The sequence below is a fragment of the Eutrigla gurnardus genome (genome assembly GCF_963514095.1).
Source record: "Eutrigla gurnardus genome assembly, chromosome: 5".
NCBI lineage: Eukaryota > Metazoa > Chordata > Actinopteri > Perciformes > Triglidae > Eutrigla > Eutrigla gurnardus.
In genome coordinates, this window is record NC_139919.1 from 27702283 (window position 1) to 27720427 (window position 18145).

Sequence of the window (18145 nt, forward strand, 5' to 3'; positions counted from 1 at the left end):
CCTCTTCCCGTCACCGGCCGAGGGTGTGTTTTAGCTTATCGGCTTGTTTTTCAGCCTACGAGGTCTTAAAAAACATTACAACAACAAAAAAACAAAGGAAGGGAGGAAGAGAACAAAGAGTGCGAGGCTACCTTCTTACAGAGGACCAGCTGGTGATCAAAGAGGAAGAAGACTCGCTGCTGGCTGCGTCCATACGGCTGATAGATCCATGACAACTCCCCGGTGTAGATGAGCTCCGAGCTCCTGTCCAAGATATCATCCCCCTAAGACACACACACACACACACACACACACACACACACACACACACACACACACACACACACACACACACACACACAATTAGTGTTTATAAAGGAGATACTCACGCTTCAAACTCATCATTTACTTATCGTGGTTAGGAGATCTCAGCCTGTAAAAACAGCTTGTTTTTTCCGAGTCTGAGGAAATGAACCCTGAGGATATCATAGTGATGTCATCGTGTGATGTCATCGAAGGCTTTTAAACAGAAAGGCTGCTCCGTATGTGTGCAGCTGCATTTCGTCCCGTTCAGCTCCATAACATTTTCTTTGCTGAAGCAGAAACTCAACAGCATCATTAAAACCCGATTGGGTTGAGGCTGTCCCTCCAGTTACCATGACGACGGTCTTGTCCACTCATGTAAGTCATACTGAGGCATCGGTTTTAAAATGAGACTTTTCATAACCAGTTTAAATTTCTTCAAGCTTGAACTCGACTGTTTTTGCTCAATTCATCTAAAAAAAAAAGGTAAAAAGTTAAAACTTCCTCACGTATAAATTTATAGTTCATCACAGTTTGAATTGGAGTTTAAAGTTTTAGTGCAAAGGAACTAAATTTAACATTTCAAGAGTTTTAAATGGAATCTTTCTGAATTTTAAGTCTAGTTTTAAAGTTTGGTGCAACATGATTTAAAGTTCTTCATTCGTCATGTAGTTTTAAAGTGCAATGCTATGCATTATGGGTAATGTAGGATCCAGCATTTGTGACTCCAAGCAAGGATATCTCAGCCTCTGTTGGCTCAGTTTCGTGTCCGTTCAACTTTGTGAAAGTGCAAGACTAAATGACCGGACTGCTCTATTAAGACTGGAAGTGAGAAAGTTGAGATGATGTCATTTTTAGTTTGTAACATTAAGGTAATTAAAGGAGTGACTTTGGGGATTTTAAAAGTACATGCAAACACTAAATGAAGCTGAGCCAAAGTTCAGTCAGGAAGACACTCTCTATGCTCTCATCAATATCAAATATTTTGGTCTCTCGTGCCAAACAGATTTAGCCACTATTTCCCTCAGCCAATCATATCGTTGCTGTCAAACTTTTAACCCGCCTCTCTGCCACCTGAATCGCCTCCAGTCTTCATCACATCCAGTTCCCACGGTTACTCCCAGTGAGCTCATCTGAAGTCCAGCTCCAAAACCCATCATCCAGACCTCCAACTCTCTTCTCCACCACCAGTGTGTCCAGACTACAAATAGTCCTCTACTATCATCGTGCAGCATGTGTAAATATATGTGTTCACTCTAAATTAAGTCTCCCGATTGAAGTAAATCAAGTGAGACATAAACGGAGTTAAAGTTCTTCCATCCCTGGAAAATGAAACGACAGTCAAACACACGTACCTCCCAGTCCAGAACGGAGGCTTGCCACTGGGCGATCTTGTCGATGTTCTCCAGCCTCCTCTTCCTCTCGTTGATCTGCTGAGTGACGTTCCGCATTACTGCCAGCGCTGCTGCCACGTATCGATAATCACTACGGACACAGTGTATATATAATTACTCCTCGGGGTGTTACACTGGAAATTTATAGCTCCTGGAGTTCGGCCACGCTTAAAAAAAAAAAAAAAAAGCATGTTATGTTGCAGTAGTGAATGGCCTATAAAAGGACTGGTGATAAACTCAAGTAGAGGCAGTAAGTCTAGCTGGAACACAGTCAAAGTAACATACTTCTATTTAATACTAATCAGCCACTTTCTCCATCCTCCAACTGCATCGACTCTAACTGGGCTGGATTTATCCCTCTGGCTTAGATGTGCGACGGATCCAATCCTCACTTTGGAAGATAACGCCTCTGTGTGTGTGTGTGACAAGTGTTATGTGTGTGTGTTTGTGACAGAGAGCGGGGTCTATATCTGGCAGATTCTCCACAGCTCCTAACAGTCAAACACTGTGATCTGGCAGGCAGAGCCGGCAGAGCTGGCACCTGTCCCTATCTGGCTGAGAACGCCTGCTTTGTGAATGACCTGGAGCTGGCTGAGACTCGCTGAATCACTCACACCATGTTTCTGCGCTGTTTGCACGCATGAGTTTGCACATCTGGATGCTCGCGTATCTGCAAATGTTTACTGTGCTTTTCGGCGGCGTGCGGGGGATTATTGATGTGTGTGTGTGTGTGTGTGTGTGTTTGCCAGCCAAAGCCTAAATTCATATTTAATCTGTCATCTATTTATATTCAGAGTTCTGTGCGATGATCCTACGGCCGCGGTATTCAAAATGAAAGTGATCTGAGGTGATTAAGAGTCGCGGTGGTGCTGTGGCGGACATTTTTTTCCGATTTAACTGAAGATTCCTCGATGAAATGTTTTCCTCCACAAACATTCACAGACAGCTGGAAAACGGCGCCAAATGACATTTGTTTCGCTTCAAGCACGGATAATCACAGCAGTAGAAACACCTGCAATGCAACACAAAGCATCTGCAACACAATGATGTATCAGCAAGCTTCCTTTTTATGTTTTTTAAGAAAACAAATGAAGAACCGTTAACAGCAGTAGATCTAGAGTTCGACCTTGGCCAGAGCGTACAGTACCTGTGCTCCTGCGCGGTGTATTTTAGAAGCTCGGCCAACTGGAGTGGATATTTGCAGATTTTCTGGACAGGAGTGAGCAAGAAGCCATCTATGGCAATGTCAATCATTTGCTGGAGGAGGCGACAGGCTTCGAAGAAGTGCTGGTACCTGCCATCCCTCATCAGCTTGCTCAGCTCCATACATGCATCCAAGTGGTTGTTACAGTATTCTGAATAGATCCAGAAACCATCTTGCTGTGGAACGAAGGAGCAGAGAAAGACCCGATGAGAGAGAGGGAGAGATACGTAACGGATTATCTTTTTAATAAAACACGCTGGAGAGGAGAGCCAGAGCTACAATGTACAGAAGAACAGCTCTTTTTTATTTGAGCTGCTTTCTCGAGATCATGACTTAATTATCTCATTATCTCGAGATAAACTGTTTGCTGGTGACTTAATTATATCCACGGCTTAAGTGTTATCTCAAGATAACGAGATAATTAGGTTCCGATCTTGAGATAACGGGCCCAAACAAAATTATTAGCAATTATGGCTGCTCTCAGCTGGACAGCGAGTTTTTTTTTTTAATTTTTAACGAATAGTGTGTTATAAAAAGAAAAGAAACAAGTCTTGAACTCACATGTTCTAAAAAGCAGGGCCCGATCTCAGAGAGGTGGGGGTCCTCTGTGTTGTACTGTTTCTCCAAGTCTCTAACGAAGCCCATCTGGAACCGGTAGATGTCCTCGATGTTCCCGAAGATGACCTTCAGTTGGTCGTCATTGAACATGTCCACGCGCTTCCTGCACTGGCGCAGGTAGCCCTGCAAAAACATATATATATTTATATAAAGATACACTCTTTTAAAGACGATAGATATAGATTTCTGTTAATAAACACATGAACTACGACTCTGAAGCTCCTCTATGTTGTGCAGGTCCAACTCTGGTTCTTCATTTCAGTCGGTGCAATTTCTTGTGGTTAATTAAATTGCCCCGAAGCTTCGGCACTTTGGGGAAAAAGATTTGCCGCAAGAGGTGTGTTTTTGTTATTTCCCACTCTGCCACGGAGAATTCCCTCTGTTTATTAAAAAAAAACACATGATAATCCTTTCTGTATTTGTAGAGGCAAGTTCAATAATAAACAAAATTAAACCGAGGAAAGTGTTATATGTCTTTCCACAAGAATTGACGGAGATTAAAAAACATTATTATGATTAAGCTGGAAAGCTTCTGCTATGATAGCATCAAGAAGTTGTAATTTGACTGTAATTAGTTTTAATGAATCCTTGACTTTAACTTGTGAAACACAGAGTTTGAATAACTGTAATGATTTTAACTTTTAATTTGAACGTTCAACCCTTTGACTCGCGTGTCCACATCTGCTTTAGAAAGCACATCAAAGATGGCTGCCTGTGTGTGTGTGTGTGTGTTTACACCAGACTGGATCATGCTGGGTGTTTCCACAGGCGATGATAGTGTGGAGGTGAGAAGGTGAAATCTACGCTTTACTGCAACTATTTTTAAGCATTGCACTTCTACCCGGAATCCAGACAAAGGGGGCATAGAGACGAGAGGATTAACGAAAGATGATGAGATAAGCAAAGCATGTGGACCAGGTGTTGTGTTCCTCCATATGACCTCAGAGTAACCGGCACACATGCAAGGCTTCACATGGAAAATAAACAAACACAAACGTGCAATCTTACGTTAACTTGTACTTTTGTTTATTTGTCTTTATATTTTACAGCATCAGCAGGAAGACCAGCTGATGGTGAACCAATGGATTTAAAGGGGGCCACACCCACTGAGACTACAGACCTGTTACAGACCAGGACCCGCTGAGACTACAGACATGTTACAGACCAGTGGATGGAACCACTGAGACTACAGACCTGTTACAGACCAGGACCCACTGAGACTACAGACATGTTACAGACCAGTGGATGGACCCGCTGAGACTACAGACCTGTTACAGACCAGTAGTGGGACCCACTGAGACTACAGACCTGTTACAGACCAGGACCCACTGAGACTACAGACCTATAACAGACCAGGACCCACTAGGACTACAGACCTGTTACAGACCAGTGGTGGGACCCACTAGGACTACAGACCTATAACAGACCAGTGGTGGGACCCACTGAGACTACAGACCTGTTACAGACCAGTGGTGGGACCCACTAGGACTACAGACCTGTTACAGACCAGTGGTGGGACCCACTGAGACTACAGACCTGTTACAGACCAGTGGAGGGACCCACTGAGACTACAGACCTGTTACAGACCAGTGGTGGGACCCACTGAGACTACAGACCTGTTACAGACCAGTGGAGGGACCCACTGAGACTACAGACCTGTTACAGACCAGTGGAGGGACCCACTGAGACTACAGACCTGTTACAGACCAGTGGATGGACCCACTGAGACTACAGACCTGTTACAGACCAGACCATACTACAACCGTCAATAATCTTCTATTCCCATAGATGTTTGTTTCTCTTAACTGTTTATCATTAGCTTTTGTCAAACTCCCAAAGATAAATGTGTCCCATGTTAGATAAAATGATTTATAGAATAAAAACTGTAACTCAATTTCATTTATAGCCTCAAATCACAAAGAATGAAACATCCTCTGACCCTGGACACGATGGACGAAGAGAAAACTCCCTAAAAAACCTGTTTAACAGGGAAGGAAAAGGAAGAAACCTCAGCCGAGTGTCAAATATCATGTGTGCAGAATAAACCACTAAAGAATGACATCATAGGAATGATGTCATTAATAATACTATGCCATAGAAACCAGCTCCATAACAAACTATGCTTGAGAAATCGTACTTTTAAAAAGAATGACAGCATGAGTTCAAATAATTCATGAATGGTTGAATATATTTAAATGTTGTGATCATAAATAATCCATCCAGATTTTAGGATGATGGGAGTGTTTATACAAGTCTTGCCAAAATGTAACAAATGGCAAAGCTCCCGTTTTAATTGAATTAGGTGTGAATTGCAGCCCGTCACTTCGGCATGAATCATGATATAATGACAAATTTAATCTGAACTAGATCGCTCCAAGAATGGCCGCCGCCGCCGCCACCGTGCACAATTGACAAATTGTGTCTTCGTATAAAGAAAACAAATAAGGAGAGCTATTTTTGACTGTTTTGATAACAACAGGGAGAGAACAATATGCCTTTGAATCAAAGTGTGAATGTGGGAGTGTTAAGGATTCATACGAGACCCTCGTGTAGCATCAACGAGCTGCTCCTTCTCTCATTAAGCTCCAATGTCTCTCCGCCAATAAAGTGTGTCCGGTGGGCGTGCGTACGCGTTTCTTACCTCACAGATGTCCTTGAGGTGTTTGATGTAGTGTCTCTCTGTGCTCATGATCTCATTGATGACGTTGGCTCTCATCTGGTCTCGGTTCTGGAGGGGCGAGCCCAGGCACAGGCAGTCGTTGGTGGGGTCCAGGTGCCCGTTCTGCACCTCGCTGGTCCCCTCGGCCGGCTCCGCTCCCCCGTCCTCCTGGTTCACCCACAGCTGAGTGCAAACGCATTCGCACACACACACAGTCACACACACACACGTGCACTTGAATAAGAAGTGTGCTCGGTTAAGTCGGTGGAGTGTCCAAATCTGATGAAAAAACTTTATTAGTTGAACACATTTACGTATTCATGTCACAAAATCTTAAGCTGATGCTACTCGCTCCTCATGAGCACGAATGCACACACTCACACACACACACACACACACGCACACACACACGGCTCACACACACGTCTCACACACACAGAGCTTCATATAGAGGGTTTCTGGGAGTTTGGACATGAGACTGTTGTGTGTCAGAAAGGTGAGTTTAAAATAAGCCTCTTTCTGAGAGGACATCAAACGCTCAACTTTGGCCCTGTGTGTGACTCAAAAACAAAATCTCTGCCCTGCACATATGCATGCACACACACACACACACACACACACACACTGGACCACATACATTGTGTATTCCACTATCGCTCATTGAAAGGGGCCAAATGTGCGTGGTTTCAGATGTCCCAGCAGCCAACACCTGATGACACAGTTTGCCAAAGAGAACATCAAAGAACCGACGGGTAGTATGCCAAACACAAGATGAGAGATGTAAAGCGCCACAGACAAGCAGAGTGACGGAGGTGGTGGTTGGTGGTGGTGGTGGAGCACTGACTGCACACGAGAACCAGCAGCGCAGCATAAAGACTGAGAAATTGTCAGAGTCAATAGTAAATGGGGGTTACTGCAAAAAGAAATAATCAATATTTAAAATAGAAATGTCCATGGAGTGTTTAACAGGATTGATGATTCCCCCAAAAAAAAAAAAAAAAAAAAAAAATCCATCTCAAAGCGAATACACTTGAATTTGAGTGCAGGCCATTAAGAAGGCATTTAGCCGTTACTTTTACTTTTGACTCATCAGTTCTGCCTCTCTGTCGACCCCCCCCGTTGAGAATGGTGTGAACACGTCATGGGGAACGTTAGATGTTTGGTGATGTCGGGGGGGAGGGGGGTGACGTTGCTTGGACAGACTGGAGCGGGGCGGGCGGGTGGGTGGGTGGGTGGGGGGCAGGCTGGATGGGTGGGTGGATGAAGCTGGGGGAAAAACGCACCTTTGACGTGGTGTTTTGGAACCGTGGAGTTGCTATGGGGTTGATATAGAAAACCTGTTTTGTTTGGGGCTGAGGAGGGTGGGGTTCCACCTTGGAGAGAGAGAATGACAGAACAGAAAGATACTTTTTTTTTTGTTTGGTTGACAGTCAGTCAGCCTGTCTGCCTGCCCTCTCAGGAGTGATTATGGAAGGGTGGACAGGTGGGAATGGCCATGAGGAGTGTCTGTGAGAGGGTCTGGGGAGGGGGGAGGGTGGTGCCCTGCTGTGGGGATACCTCCATCTACAATTTCTTCAATAAGTTAAGTATAAGAAGTATGGAACAACAAGCAGACCTTAGTGTTGGGGGGTTAAGTCCAGCTCAAATATGGGTGAGATTACATAATCGCCTTGTAAAGTGAGGACGTTGTCAATTTAAGTGGATTTCAAGGTTAGGTGTTTGAAGTTGATGCCAAAAAAAAAGGGGCTCATCAGCATCTTTGTTTTATTGTCCCTGAACACCCGATAAAGGCACTTGCTAGCTATTCTCTGATCTCTCGAGTATTATCACAATAAAGCAGTATTCAACATCCGTGTGTGTGTTTAGGGAGCAGGCATATCATTGTGTGTGTTTTGTGCACCTCCCTCTGTGTGTGTTTATCAGCTCGTGTGCATATGTTCCTCCGTTTGTGCGTGTGGGAGCGTGTTGTGTCTGTGGTCGCCGGCCAGCCGTGGCTGCAGCTAACTCACCCGTACGAAGCTGGCGGGGAACCATCCTTCCTCCTCGTCAATCTGGCCCCACCACCAGTCCTTGTTGGAGGCGTCCAGCACCTTGATGACGTCGCCGGCCTTAAACGCCAACTCCCGGTCCGCCATGGTCACATGGTCCCATACCGCCTCAGCGTTGACGATTGAACCTCCACTTATCAACTAGGGGAAATCAGAGAGGAGGGACATCTTTAGGCTTTGTTCTCGTAACGTGAAGCAACCACGAAGAAAGATGCTGACCGATCAACGTGAAACCGTGTGACCCCTAAAAACAGCATATACATCAAATTTGAAAAGGGATTGTAATTCAGTACACAGCCTCGTTTTTTTTTTTTTTTTTTTTTGGCCTCGATTTGTGTGAATCCTTGTTGTTAAGCCCACTCAGATTACTAATGGATGCAAATACACACCCCTCAAAGCCAGGGCCCCCACTGGCAGCACGGGGATTGCAAATACAAATACACACTAGCCGACACAGACCACGGCACAACACAACACAAATATGACAACACAAAAAAAGAGGCAGAGCCATTAGAGGAGAAACAACACACAGCGTTCAGAAAGCACAGCACCAGTCTCCACACAGGGACGGTAATTGGCCCATTATGACATTAGAATAATTACATGTGTTAATGTAATATAAATGCTGAGGAGCAAACAAATGTGAAGGGATAATCTCCCTTCCTTCATGCTTGTTATGTTATCAGCAGCACCGTCTTTGACAACATGGAAGGATGACTCATCAAATCTTCTCTATGGATTTTTTTTTTTAGCGTCATGAATAAATAATGTGAACATTATGCAACGCTGACATAAACGGTTTAAATTGCACAACTGGGTGCGGAGGCGATTATTTTGTGAGCGTGCATCGGGCGTTACTGTTAGAGGGCATGGAAGCCTGTCAGGTGATCAGCATTCTCAAAGGGATTTGGAGAGGCTAAAAGGTTGTTCTCATTAAAGGACAATGTTCCTGAGAAGGACCTGACATCCTAACCATCCGTCACACTGAGGACGTAGCTTTGCTACACAAACATACCCAGTGTGCAGCCACACTCTCAACTTCACATGCATTAAAGCCCCTGTTTGTTCCGATTGTTCCAGAGCAGCGTTCATCAGCACGCTCCGGTCCAGAGCCAGCCATGCGACCGGGCCCCGAGGCTGCGGTGGGCAGAGCAGCCAGCACTAACCAAGCCTGACAGGAGCTGCTTAGGCTCCAGGTGAGGAGTTGTCAAATGCCCGGAGACCAGGATGTCACACTGACGGACGTTAAGTTACTTCTTCGCTTGCATGAAGGGCTTCTGCATATTAATATTGAGCTACTCTTACTTTGTCAGTGGACCTCGTTAATGTTTTCCCCCCTTCCATCCTTGCAAGATTGCTCTGCCTCTAATAAAATGAAATCCCTGGATGGGGAAAACCTCTTAAAATGCACCTCATTACTCCAGCAGAAATATTTCTATTCCACCTATGTGCTGATGCGGTGTGTTTGTAAGATGCTCCATGGGAAAAACAGCAGATTGTGTGTGTTTGTTTGTATTCGACCGAACCCCCCCGCGAGGATCTAAGCTCTCAGACTCAGCAGCAACGTTGCCCCTTCAACCTGTAGACAAGTCTACTTCCCCCCCCCCCCCCCCCCGATGCCTTACTGAGACAGCTACAGGAGACATAAGCCAATCAGGGCAGAGGAGTGAACATAGGGAGGGACGTCCATGCCTGGAAGGGAAAGAACAGCCGTCGTCATGGCGACAGATGAGGATGCTTCACTGGTATTGACAAGATGATGGGATGAGGCAAGGACACTTCAGGAGGCACCAGAATATTTCCAAATTTAGGTGAGTGTGTTTGTGTGTATGTGTGTGTGAGCAGACACACAAAGAGCGCCCGCTCAATATATGTGCGCTATCACTCATGTCATCATTAAATATTAAAATGAAATCACATTAGGCAACCCAGCCATGTGATCATTTCCATGTCAATATAAAATGCAAATGTGCGTCCTGTCGGGCCTCTGTGTGCAGGTTTCACATCAAAGATGTCACCGAGAGGCTTGATTCAATCAGGTATCACATGTGGGGCTGGAAGCTGGCCTAGCAATGGATCCAGCCTATATCTCAAAGCTCTCCACTACAGGAAGAGAGGAGGATTACCGCAAAAACATGTGTCACGCTGCCATGGAAACAGGGCCAATGAATAGTACTCAAGAAGAAATTTAAAAAAGAAATCATTGATTCAGGAAAGGGGATTTGATTGAAATCACATCTGATGCAATTGGAATCGCTTTTTTTTTTCTGGGAGAACACACACACACACACACACACACACACACACACACACGAACAGTAAGTGGCTCTACCGCCACCATCTGACACCAGGACCTCTGCCTGAAACAGCACCCATACGACAGATGAGCCCTGGCACCGAGGTCACTCTTGCTTCTTGCTCCCTCACTGTGATGTCTGCTTTCCCTAATCCACCCTGCTGCTCCAGGACCGCTCCATTCTCAGCCCCATTCACTACAAACACAATCCCCCCCCCCCCCCCCCCGTCCCCATCAATCTGCTGTAATATAGCCAAAAGACAGAAAGAGTGAGGGAGACAGATAGAGATCCATTCACAGCCAATGTTCCTCCCTGCTCCCCTCATCCACCCCCCCACCACCCCTCTCCATCTCCCTAATGAGATCAGCACTGCCCTCTCCCCAATACATCGCATCCTTCCCCCCCCTCCCTCTACATGGCGTAATAAATTAAAAAGCCTTATATAATCAATCTTCAATCCCTGCCTTAGCACAACCTAGCTTGATCAAATGGCATACGGTATACAAAGACACACAGAACACACAGAGAGGTCTTGCCACAGAACTCATCATTTACCTGTGAGTCTAAGAGCTGTAATGACCTATGTCATCATCATGGTTACACTGCAGTTACACCATCAAAGATCACAGGGCGAAACTGCTGTCTTTTAACCGCAAAACCTGTATTTGGGTCAGAGCAAATGAATGCAGAGGAATCCATCCCGAAGACATGGAGACGAACACACACACACACACACACACACATATATATATATATATTATGAAAACGCTTGATGTTCAAGCACAAACATGGGAGACTGACGTGGAAATGTGCGAGAAACAGAAAAAAGCCGATCCACTCGCTTGTATCATCTTTGCAGCACAACACATCAGCATTCACTGCACTGGCAGCTCCACTGCATTCCAACGTCCTCCTCTATCTCTAGCTATAGCACATCTGCACCAAAAGAAGCACCTACAGCATTCCTGAGCACACACACACACACACACACACACACACACACACACACACACACACATGCATGCCTTTAGCCAGCCTTACCATGTTTGTGGCATGAAACTGTTCAGAGAGTGTATGCATGGAGAAGTCCGGCTCACACATTCATGATCATTAAATCTCTTTTTGGAAGTAGTCGAGGTGACGGTTGCCCCCCCCCTCCTCTCCCTCCCACTCTGCTGCGATGTCGAGTAACGAGGTGCTGGATTCCAGAAAGAGGCTTCTCTTTTTTCCGACGCACTGAGCGAGTCTCGCGGTCCGTCCTCCCCGTGTCTGCCAACCCTGTTATGTAATACTCTTATACCCCGAGTCTGGGAGCCAATCAAAGAAGCTCTGCCTAAAAGATACACTCACATCCTCACACAACTGTTGTCTCTCACACACACACACACACACACACACACTCCATCCCTACACTGACACTTCTGACTGCACAGCGGTTAACAGTACTCTATTTGAAGGCACCTGCCCTGGAGGGATTACAAATGTGTGAACGCTCGGGGAAGTGTGCATGGACTCAAGATTTCAGAAAGAGGGAACTACCGGATGACACCCACCCATCACACACACACACACACACATGCAACTTCACATGCTAACATCTGCAAGTGTAGCGCCGTTATCACCCGCGAGCCACCTGAGCCACACAACAACGACTGCAGTGTGCTGATATTAGAGGATGCTGTGTTTACAGTCCTGTGGGGTTCCCCCTCCAGGAGAGGATGCTTAATGCAAAAAGAAAAAAAAAAACACATCCAGCCCACATGCCACAGCATGTGACGGAGGGTATCTGTGTTCATAATGCATGACCGCCAATCACTTCGCTCCACACTATACAGTACAACATTTGCCACTTAGCTAGACACACAAAAAACACACTGCACTCAGCCTTGAGAGTGTGTGAGAGAGTGAGAGAGAGAGAGCAAATACAGTATCTTCAAAAAACCTAGCCAGCCCATCGTCACCTATTTATAGGGCTGTCGTGGACGGCGAGGATAGGATTTTAGCATATCTATTTCTGACATTCATTCAACATTCATGACACCTGCCTCCAATCCTTTATTAGATTTCACCGTGACATTATGCATGCGGGGTGGTGGAGGGGGGAAAAAAGGAATATTTATCACCACCTGACATGCCTTTTTCATCTGTAAGAAATATGCATTCACTGATTTTTCTTTCATGTGTCACTATTAGTGTGATAGGCTGCAGAGACAGGGGTGGTGGGGGTGCACATTCTTGATAAATGTGAATATTGTGGGCTATGAAATGGGAGCTGAGGTTAGCTAGTATCTAAAATGGGGGAAACCTAGTGTGACGGAGGCCCTCCTTTTTATTTGGCCTAGCCCTGCCTGCTATTGGTTACCGCTCAGCTGAGATTACGATGAATCCGGCTGGCGATCAGCAGCAGCAAGCCGCTATTTCACTACAAATATCACACTTGCTTCAGAGGAGAGAGAGAGTAGAGAGAGAGAGAGATCACAGCTCAGCTGCCATATTGTGGATGTGGCTACAGTGGATCACAATGAGAGGGGGGGGCTGACGCAGCAGCAGGCTGTTTGTTAGAAGAAAAAAGTCGAGAGCATCAAATTCATTTTTTCCCTCCATCTACAAATTATCATAGAATAGAATTAATCCATGCGCATAATCCACAAAATACAACAACATGGAGGAGAGAGGGGGAGATAAGGAGGGGGGAGACATGTTTATATGCGAGGAGGAGGAGGAGGAGGAGGAGGGGGGGGTATGGATTTCCAGTCACTACAGACAAGGAGAGCATCACAGACCTGTATCCGCACAGACCACCACCACCACCAGACAACACTATAGCTATCACAGACGGTGAGAGGAACACAAGACATAACGACGGGATTGGGGAGGGAGAGGGGGGGGAGGGAGGGGTAACAGAAATACATTATGTTGTACCAACGTCATTCATTTCAACGCGTAGCCGTGATGGAGCGCCGGGTGTCCCCGCTCTCGACCAACGCGCACTGCCTTTCTCTCCTCTCCTGTGCGAAAGCGTGGCGCGCTGCGAACCGGGCCCCAAGCGCGGATCCATCTAACGGGTACCGAGGATGAACATCAACAGCACGTTCACGAGCACCAGAACCGCGATCACCGTGAACACCGCGCAAGTCTGGACGTCCAAGGCCATGATGGCGCAGCGCTGCGGGCCGATGCTGCTGCTTTTTTTTTTTTTTTTTTTTTTTAAAGGAGATGCGCTGCACTCGGTGCGTGTGGTGGCGGGCTCGGAAATCAGCTCGCTCCCCCCGTCTTTAGACGCGTATCGCCCTCAAAAGCCACGGAGAAATCCACCGTTAGTTAGGCGAGAAATGAAAAAAAAAAAGGAAGAAAAAAAAAAAAGAGGAGATAGGAAGAAAAAAAGCCCCTATACGCCTCTCCACAAACACGCGATGTAATTCATAAAGGCACTGGGAAGAGATGCATCATTCCTCACCATCATCATCGTCATCAGTCTGCACCGCGATTTCTCCCCGCTAGTCAAACACCTGCCGGTGCTTCGCCTCTTCCCCCCTTTAAACCGACCGACTCTCGAGCCAATAGATGCTCACAGCGAACAAGAGGAGAGGCTGTGCGCAGGGCTGGTCCGCAGCTGCCGAGCTGCCTTCCGGTGAGTGGGGACCGGAGAGAGAGGCGGTCCCGTATTAATACTGATCAGAGCTCCACTGCGAGACAACCGGCTTCAGCCATCACCTACAGCCGGGGAGGGAGGGAGGGAGGGGGGGAGGGATGGGAGGAGGAGGAGGGGCACAGCCAGCCCCTCGCTCACCACATCGACCACAGAGGCCAGAATCATAACCTCATTAATCTCCCCCACCCTCGTCTAAAAATATCACCGTGGTGATTTATCCGTGATCATTAACGGAGAATACGCGTCAGCTCCTCAATGGGATCTGTTTGTTTGATTGGTGTCATGTTTGTCTGTGTGGGCCACATGTCAGCTGATCACCCCCCCACAAATAAAAATAAATAAATAAATAAAATAAACCACATGTACCTCCCTACTGACACCAGAATGATGAGTCACTTAGTGGTGACATCCATTCACAAGTATCTCTGCATGGTCAAAATAAATCAGACTATCAATGATATACAACGGGAAGTCCTACATTACATTTATCATATTATAATAGTATGGTAAGAAATAAAAAGGGATGCTGGAGGGGAGCACAGGAGAGGCCAAAATCTGTATCCTTGCTTGTTCAAGTAGTTTATTTTAATTTATAAAATAGTTTGTGCTCAAATTCATATTTATTTGTATTAATAAAACCTAGAGTTCAGACTCACAGGTCAACCTTTTCCCTTTTTTTTCCTGGCAAAATACACATCTGTGGGTACGTTGAAATTCACAATAAATTAGTAAAATAAAAAAAAATAAAAAAAATAAAAAAAATAAATATATATATATATATCAAAAATCAAGTAGCAGGCATTATACTATGCATTGAGAATACAAAAAGGGACGGTAGCTGAGTAGGTTGCGAGGTGTTTTCCAGCTCACTGACATCATCGACGCATGTGGCTGCAACTTATTGTTTTGTTTTTAAAACCCATAATAAAGTCACTTTTGCTGGATTCTCCATAACCGTTAAATACCCACATCATTCAAGCTCCACGCCGCCAGCAGGCTGTCTGCTACAGAAAAAAATGAATAAAAAAGAAGGGCAATCCCTCGCCCTAATGACATCACCGGAGGCATTTTATAAAACTCTCCTCCAGAGACACAGAGGATCTGCTTTTACAATCTGAGACTCGTAAACTGATCTCGCATAGAAATCGGTGGAGCTCCCGTTTAATTATGCATTTCTAATGAGCATCAAGTGCATTTTAAGCCTTTTTGTAGATGCATTAATACTGTTTGAATTTGTATAATCACACAACCCTGGATTTATAAACTTCCAACATATAAAGGGTCCTCACCAGTGTGTGACAGATCACAACCTGGTTTTTACACAATTACAACATGTTTAACCCTAAACTGCACTAGTGGAGCTGCTCGGATAGATGTGGTTCACCTCCAGATGTTAAAGTACGTCACTGTGTAAATGCAGAGCAGGAGCTCATCTGAAATAAACAAATAAAGGTACAAAAAACACTCAACTCAAGGGTGTGTGTATCTGGAGTCCTCTAAACTAAACAAACACTGGTTTGTGGAGCAGGAAAGTCTATCCTCCAGCACCGAGGTCTGCCCCGTTCTTCCACTGAATCTCATTTCCAAGTCGACAGGAAAAGGGCGGGTACTGCGGTAATCATGTGACGCCCCCGAGTACCAAGAAAGACATTATGACACAGCGAACAAAAACAACTGTAACGCAGAGTAAGACTTTCCTGAGCGTCATACACATAAAAAAAATAAAAATAAAAAACACCCTACACAGCCACAACAAATAATAATTCTGCCCAATTTAATTTAAGAGGTCACGAATGAGTTTTATGAAGATATTCTTCTCTGGGAAACGTCCCAGTCACAGTAAAACAAACTGAAATAGTGTGTTGTTGTGAGCAGCCTGGTCAGTTTAAGCAGGACAGAGTTGAAATGACTCTATTTGCAATACATTTGAGCAGCAAACTGTTCCTGCAGCTTGCCATTTAATATGCTCAGCATGCTCCAAACTGTTGATATCTTTTGGCAACACAAAAAAAACCCAAACTGTGGAACATACTGAGCATATGGATGGATATCAGAGAAGTGTGTTGTGCTGTTGGAATCCACTGTAACTCGTGTGCAGACTCCAGCTGACTTCTCCACAGAGTCAAACCTACAGGAGGCCAGCGTTTTTATATTATTATTTATTTTGGTGCACTATTCCTTTAAGGCTCTTAAGTGAGTGACAGAACAAAATGGAGTCCACTCTGATGCACGTGTTTGTCATTATTTCGGCCTTCACAGTGATACTTAAGGTGAACACTGTCTTACACGCGGGCGCATCCCCCGAGGGCCTGCAGGCGTTCGTCCCGGCGTCTTCCCATTGTCTGCAGACTATTATTATAAAAAATAAAACACGACGGCCAAATGACTTCAAACACGAGAATCAGTTCAGCTCAGTCCCAGCCACCGCCATCTCCCAGAACTACACTCTCGTCTTCGCATTCGGCTGAGAGCTTTTCTTCCAGATGGATCAAAAAGACCTGAGGAATACGTTTCAAAGAATACCGTATTTTTAAAGCTAATAAATAATTTCCGGTGCACTTTCAGGCACATACATGCCGATAAAAGCCACGGCACCTGAAAGCCGGGCTTTCAGTTGAGTTGCTGTATGAGACATCACGGATGAGTTATGACAACCGGCCTCAAAAAAAAGCTTTTTTTTTGTCTTGCTCTGTGCGTGCGTGTGTGTGTGTGTGTGTGTGTGTGTGTGTGTGTGTGTGTGTGAGCAGATTACATAAGCCTGCCCTACCTCTGTGGGCTCCCTCTCCAATCTCCCTGACATTTAGACAACAAAGGTCACATCTAAAAGTCTAAATCTGCACAGACACCAATGCTAATATACTCATACATATACAAGAGAGAGAGAGAGAGAGAGACAGAGACAGAGAGGGAGAGAGAGAGTGTATCTCCCAGCAGCAGACAATCGTGTTTTAAATAAGCCTCAACTTGAACGTACTGTACGTGACATTCATGCCCAACGAGCAGAGATGTGGTTAATCAATAGAACTTGTTTTCAGGACCGTCGTCGTGGGGTCGACACTTTTCTCACACAGTTGAAGCAAATGTCGAATTTACAGCAGCAGCACAACTGTATCCAGGTGACCCGCCTCACCTGGTCAATCCTCCCCGGCCTCCTCACCTGATTATTTAACACTGACTCGCCTATATACGGACAATTACTGCTGTGTTTTAGTTTTTATATTAATAGTCTTTATCTCTCTTTTTATTACGCTTTCCAGGTCCATACAATCATTTAGAATACATATCATTCTTCTCAATTAGCCATCTGTAAATTGACATTTGTAAAGTGAAGCTAACGAGGCCGAATGAGCGAAATCAGTATGTGCCTTTTTTCTTTTTAGTATGAAATTCCCTCTCTTAGTGTTTTTAGTGTTTCCCTGCCGAGCTGTGACAGAGAGAGTAATGCAATGCTGTAATTTGGTAAAAAAAAAAAAAAAAAAAAAAAAAAAGATTGTAAAGATATGCACTTCATTTGTCAAACTCAGACTGCTGAAGAATTACATTAACTTCAGCTGCGCTTGATAATTCATCTCTGTCCCCGATTTCTCTTGCTTTGAAATTGCTTTGCAGTCAGTGTGGACAAGAGGAACAATTACACGCTACATACGGGCATGCCAGTGCCATATGGAGAGTAAAAAATCTCAATTATCTGTAAATAATTTTACAGATGACTTTCTGTCACTACTCTCATCTTACAACCAGGTTAGGATCACAAATATATATATATATATATATATAATATCCACGGCAGCCGCTGCACCAAACTGAAAACTGTCAATCTCCACGATCAACACCCTCGAGGACGACCCTGAACCCGCTTCCACAGGAGCAGCTGCTCGCTGCCCGCTTGATTGGGACATCTTTCCCCCCCGTGAAAGAATCAGTCCAGTGCACATTGGATACCACGGTCCATTTGAGCCAAAGGGAGAAGACCCCCCTCCCATCTAATGTC

General features: G+C 45.2%; 1 protein-coding gene across 9 annotated transcripts in view; it reads right to left on the reverse strand.

Moving 5' to 3' along the window:
- The window catches only part of LOC311013898 (rho guanine nucleotide exchange factor 9), a 41683-nt gene that overhangs the window by 9631 nt on the left and 13907 nt on the right, over positions 1–18145 (reverse strand). For 4 of the 9 annotated variants that reach the window (XM_084010185.1, XM_084010181.1, XM_084010184.1 and 1 more), the window contains 7 exons: positions 8167–8346; positions 7441–7530; positions 6140–6340; positions 3442–3621; positions 2824–3056; positions 1638–1767; positions 132–263 (listed from right to left, as the gene is read on the reverse strand). In XM_084010185.1, coding sequence (XP_083866311.1) covers positions 132–263; positions 1638–1767; positions 2824–3056; positions 3442–3621; positions 6140–6340; positions 7441–7530; positions 8167–8346 — 1146 coding nt within the window. Of the gene's footprint in view, positions 1–131; positions 264–1637; positions 1768–2823; positions 3057–3441; positions 3622–6139; positions 6341–7440; positions 7531–8166; positions 8347–11543; positions 11663–13424; positions 13702–13959; positions 14114–18145 lie in introns of those variants that run through there. The other 5 variants (XM_084010188.1, XM_084010186.1, XM_084010189.1 and 2 more) reach the window with 5 other exon arrangements.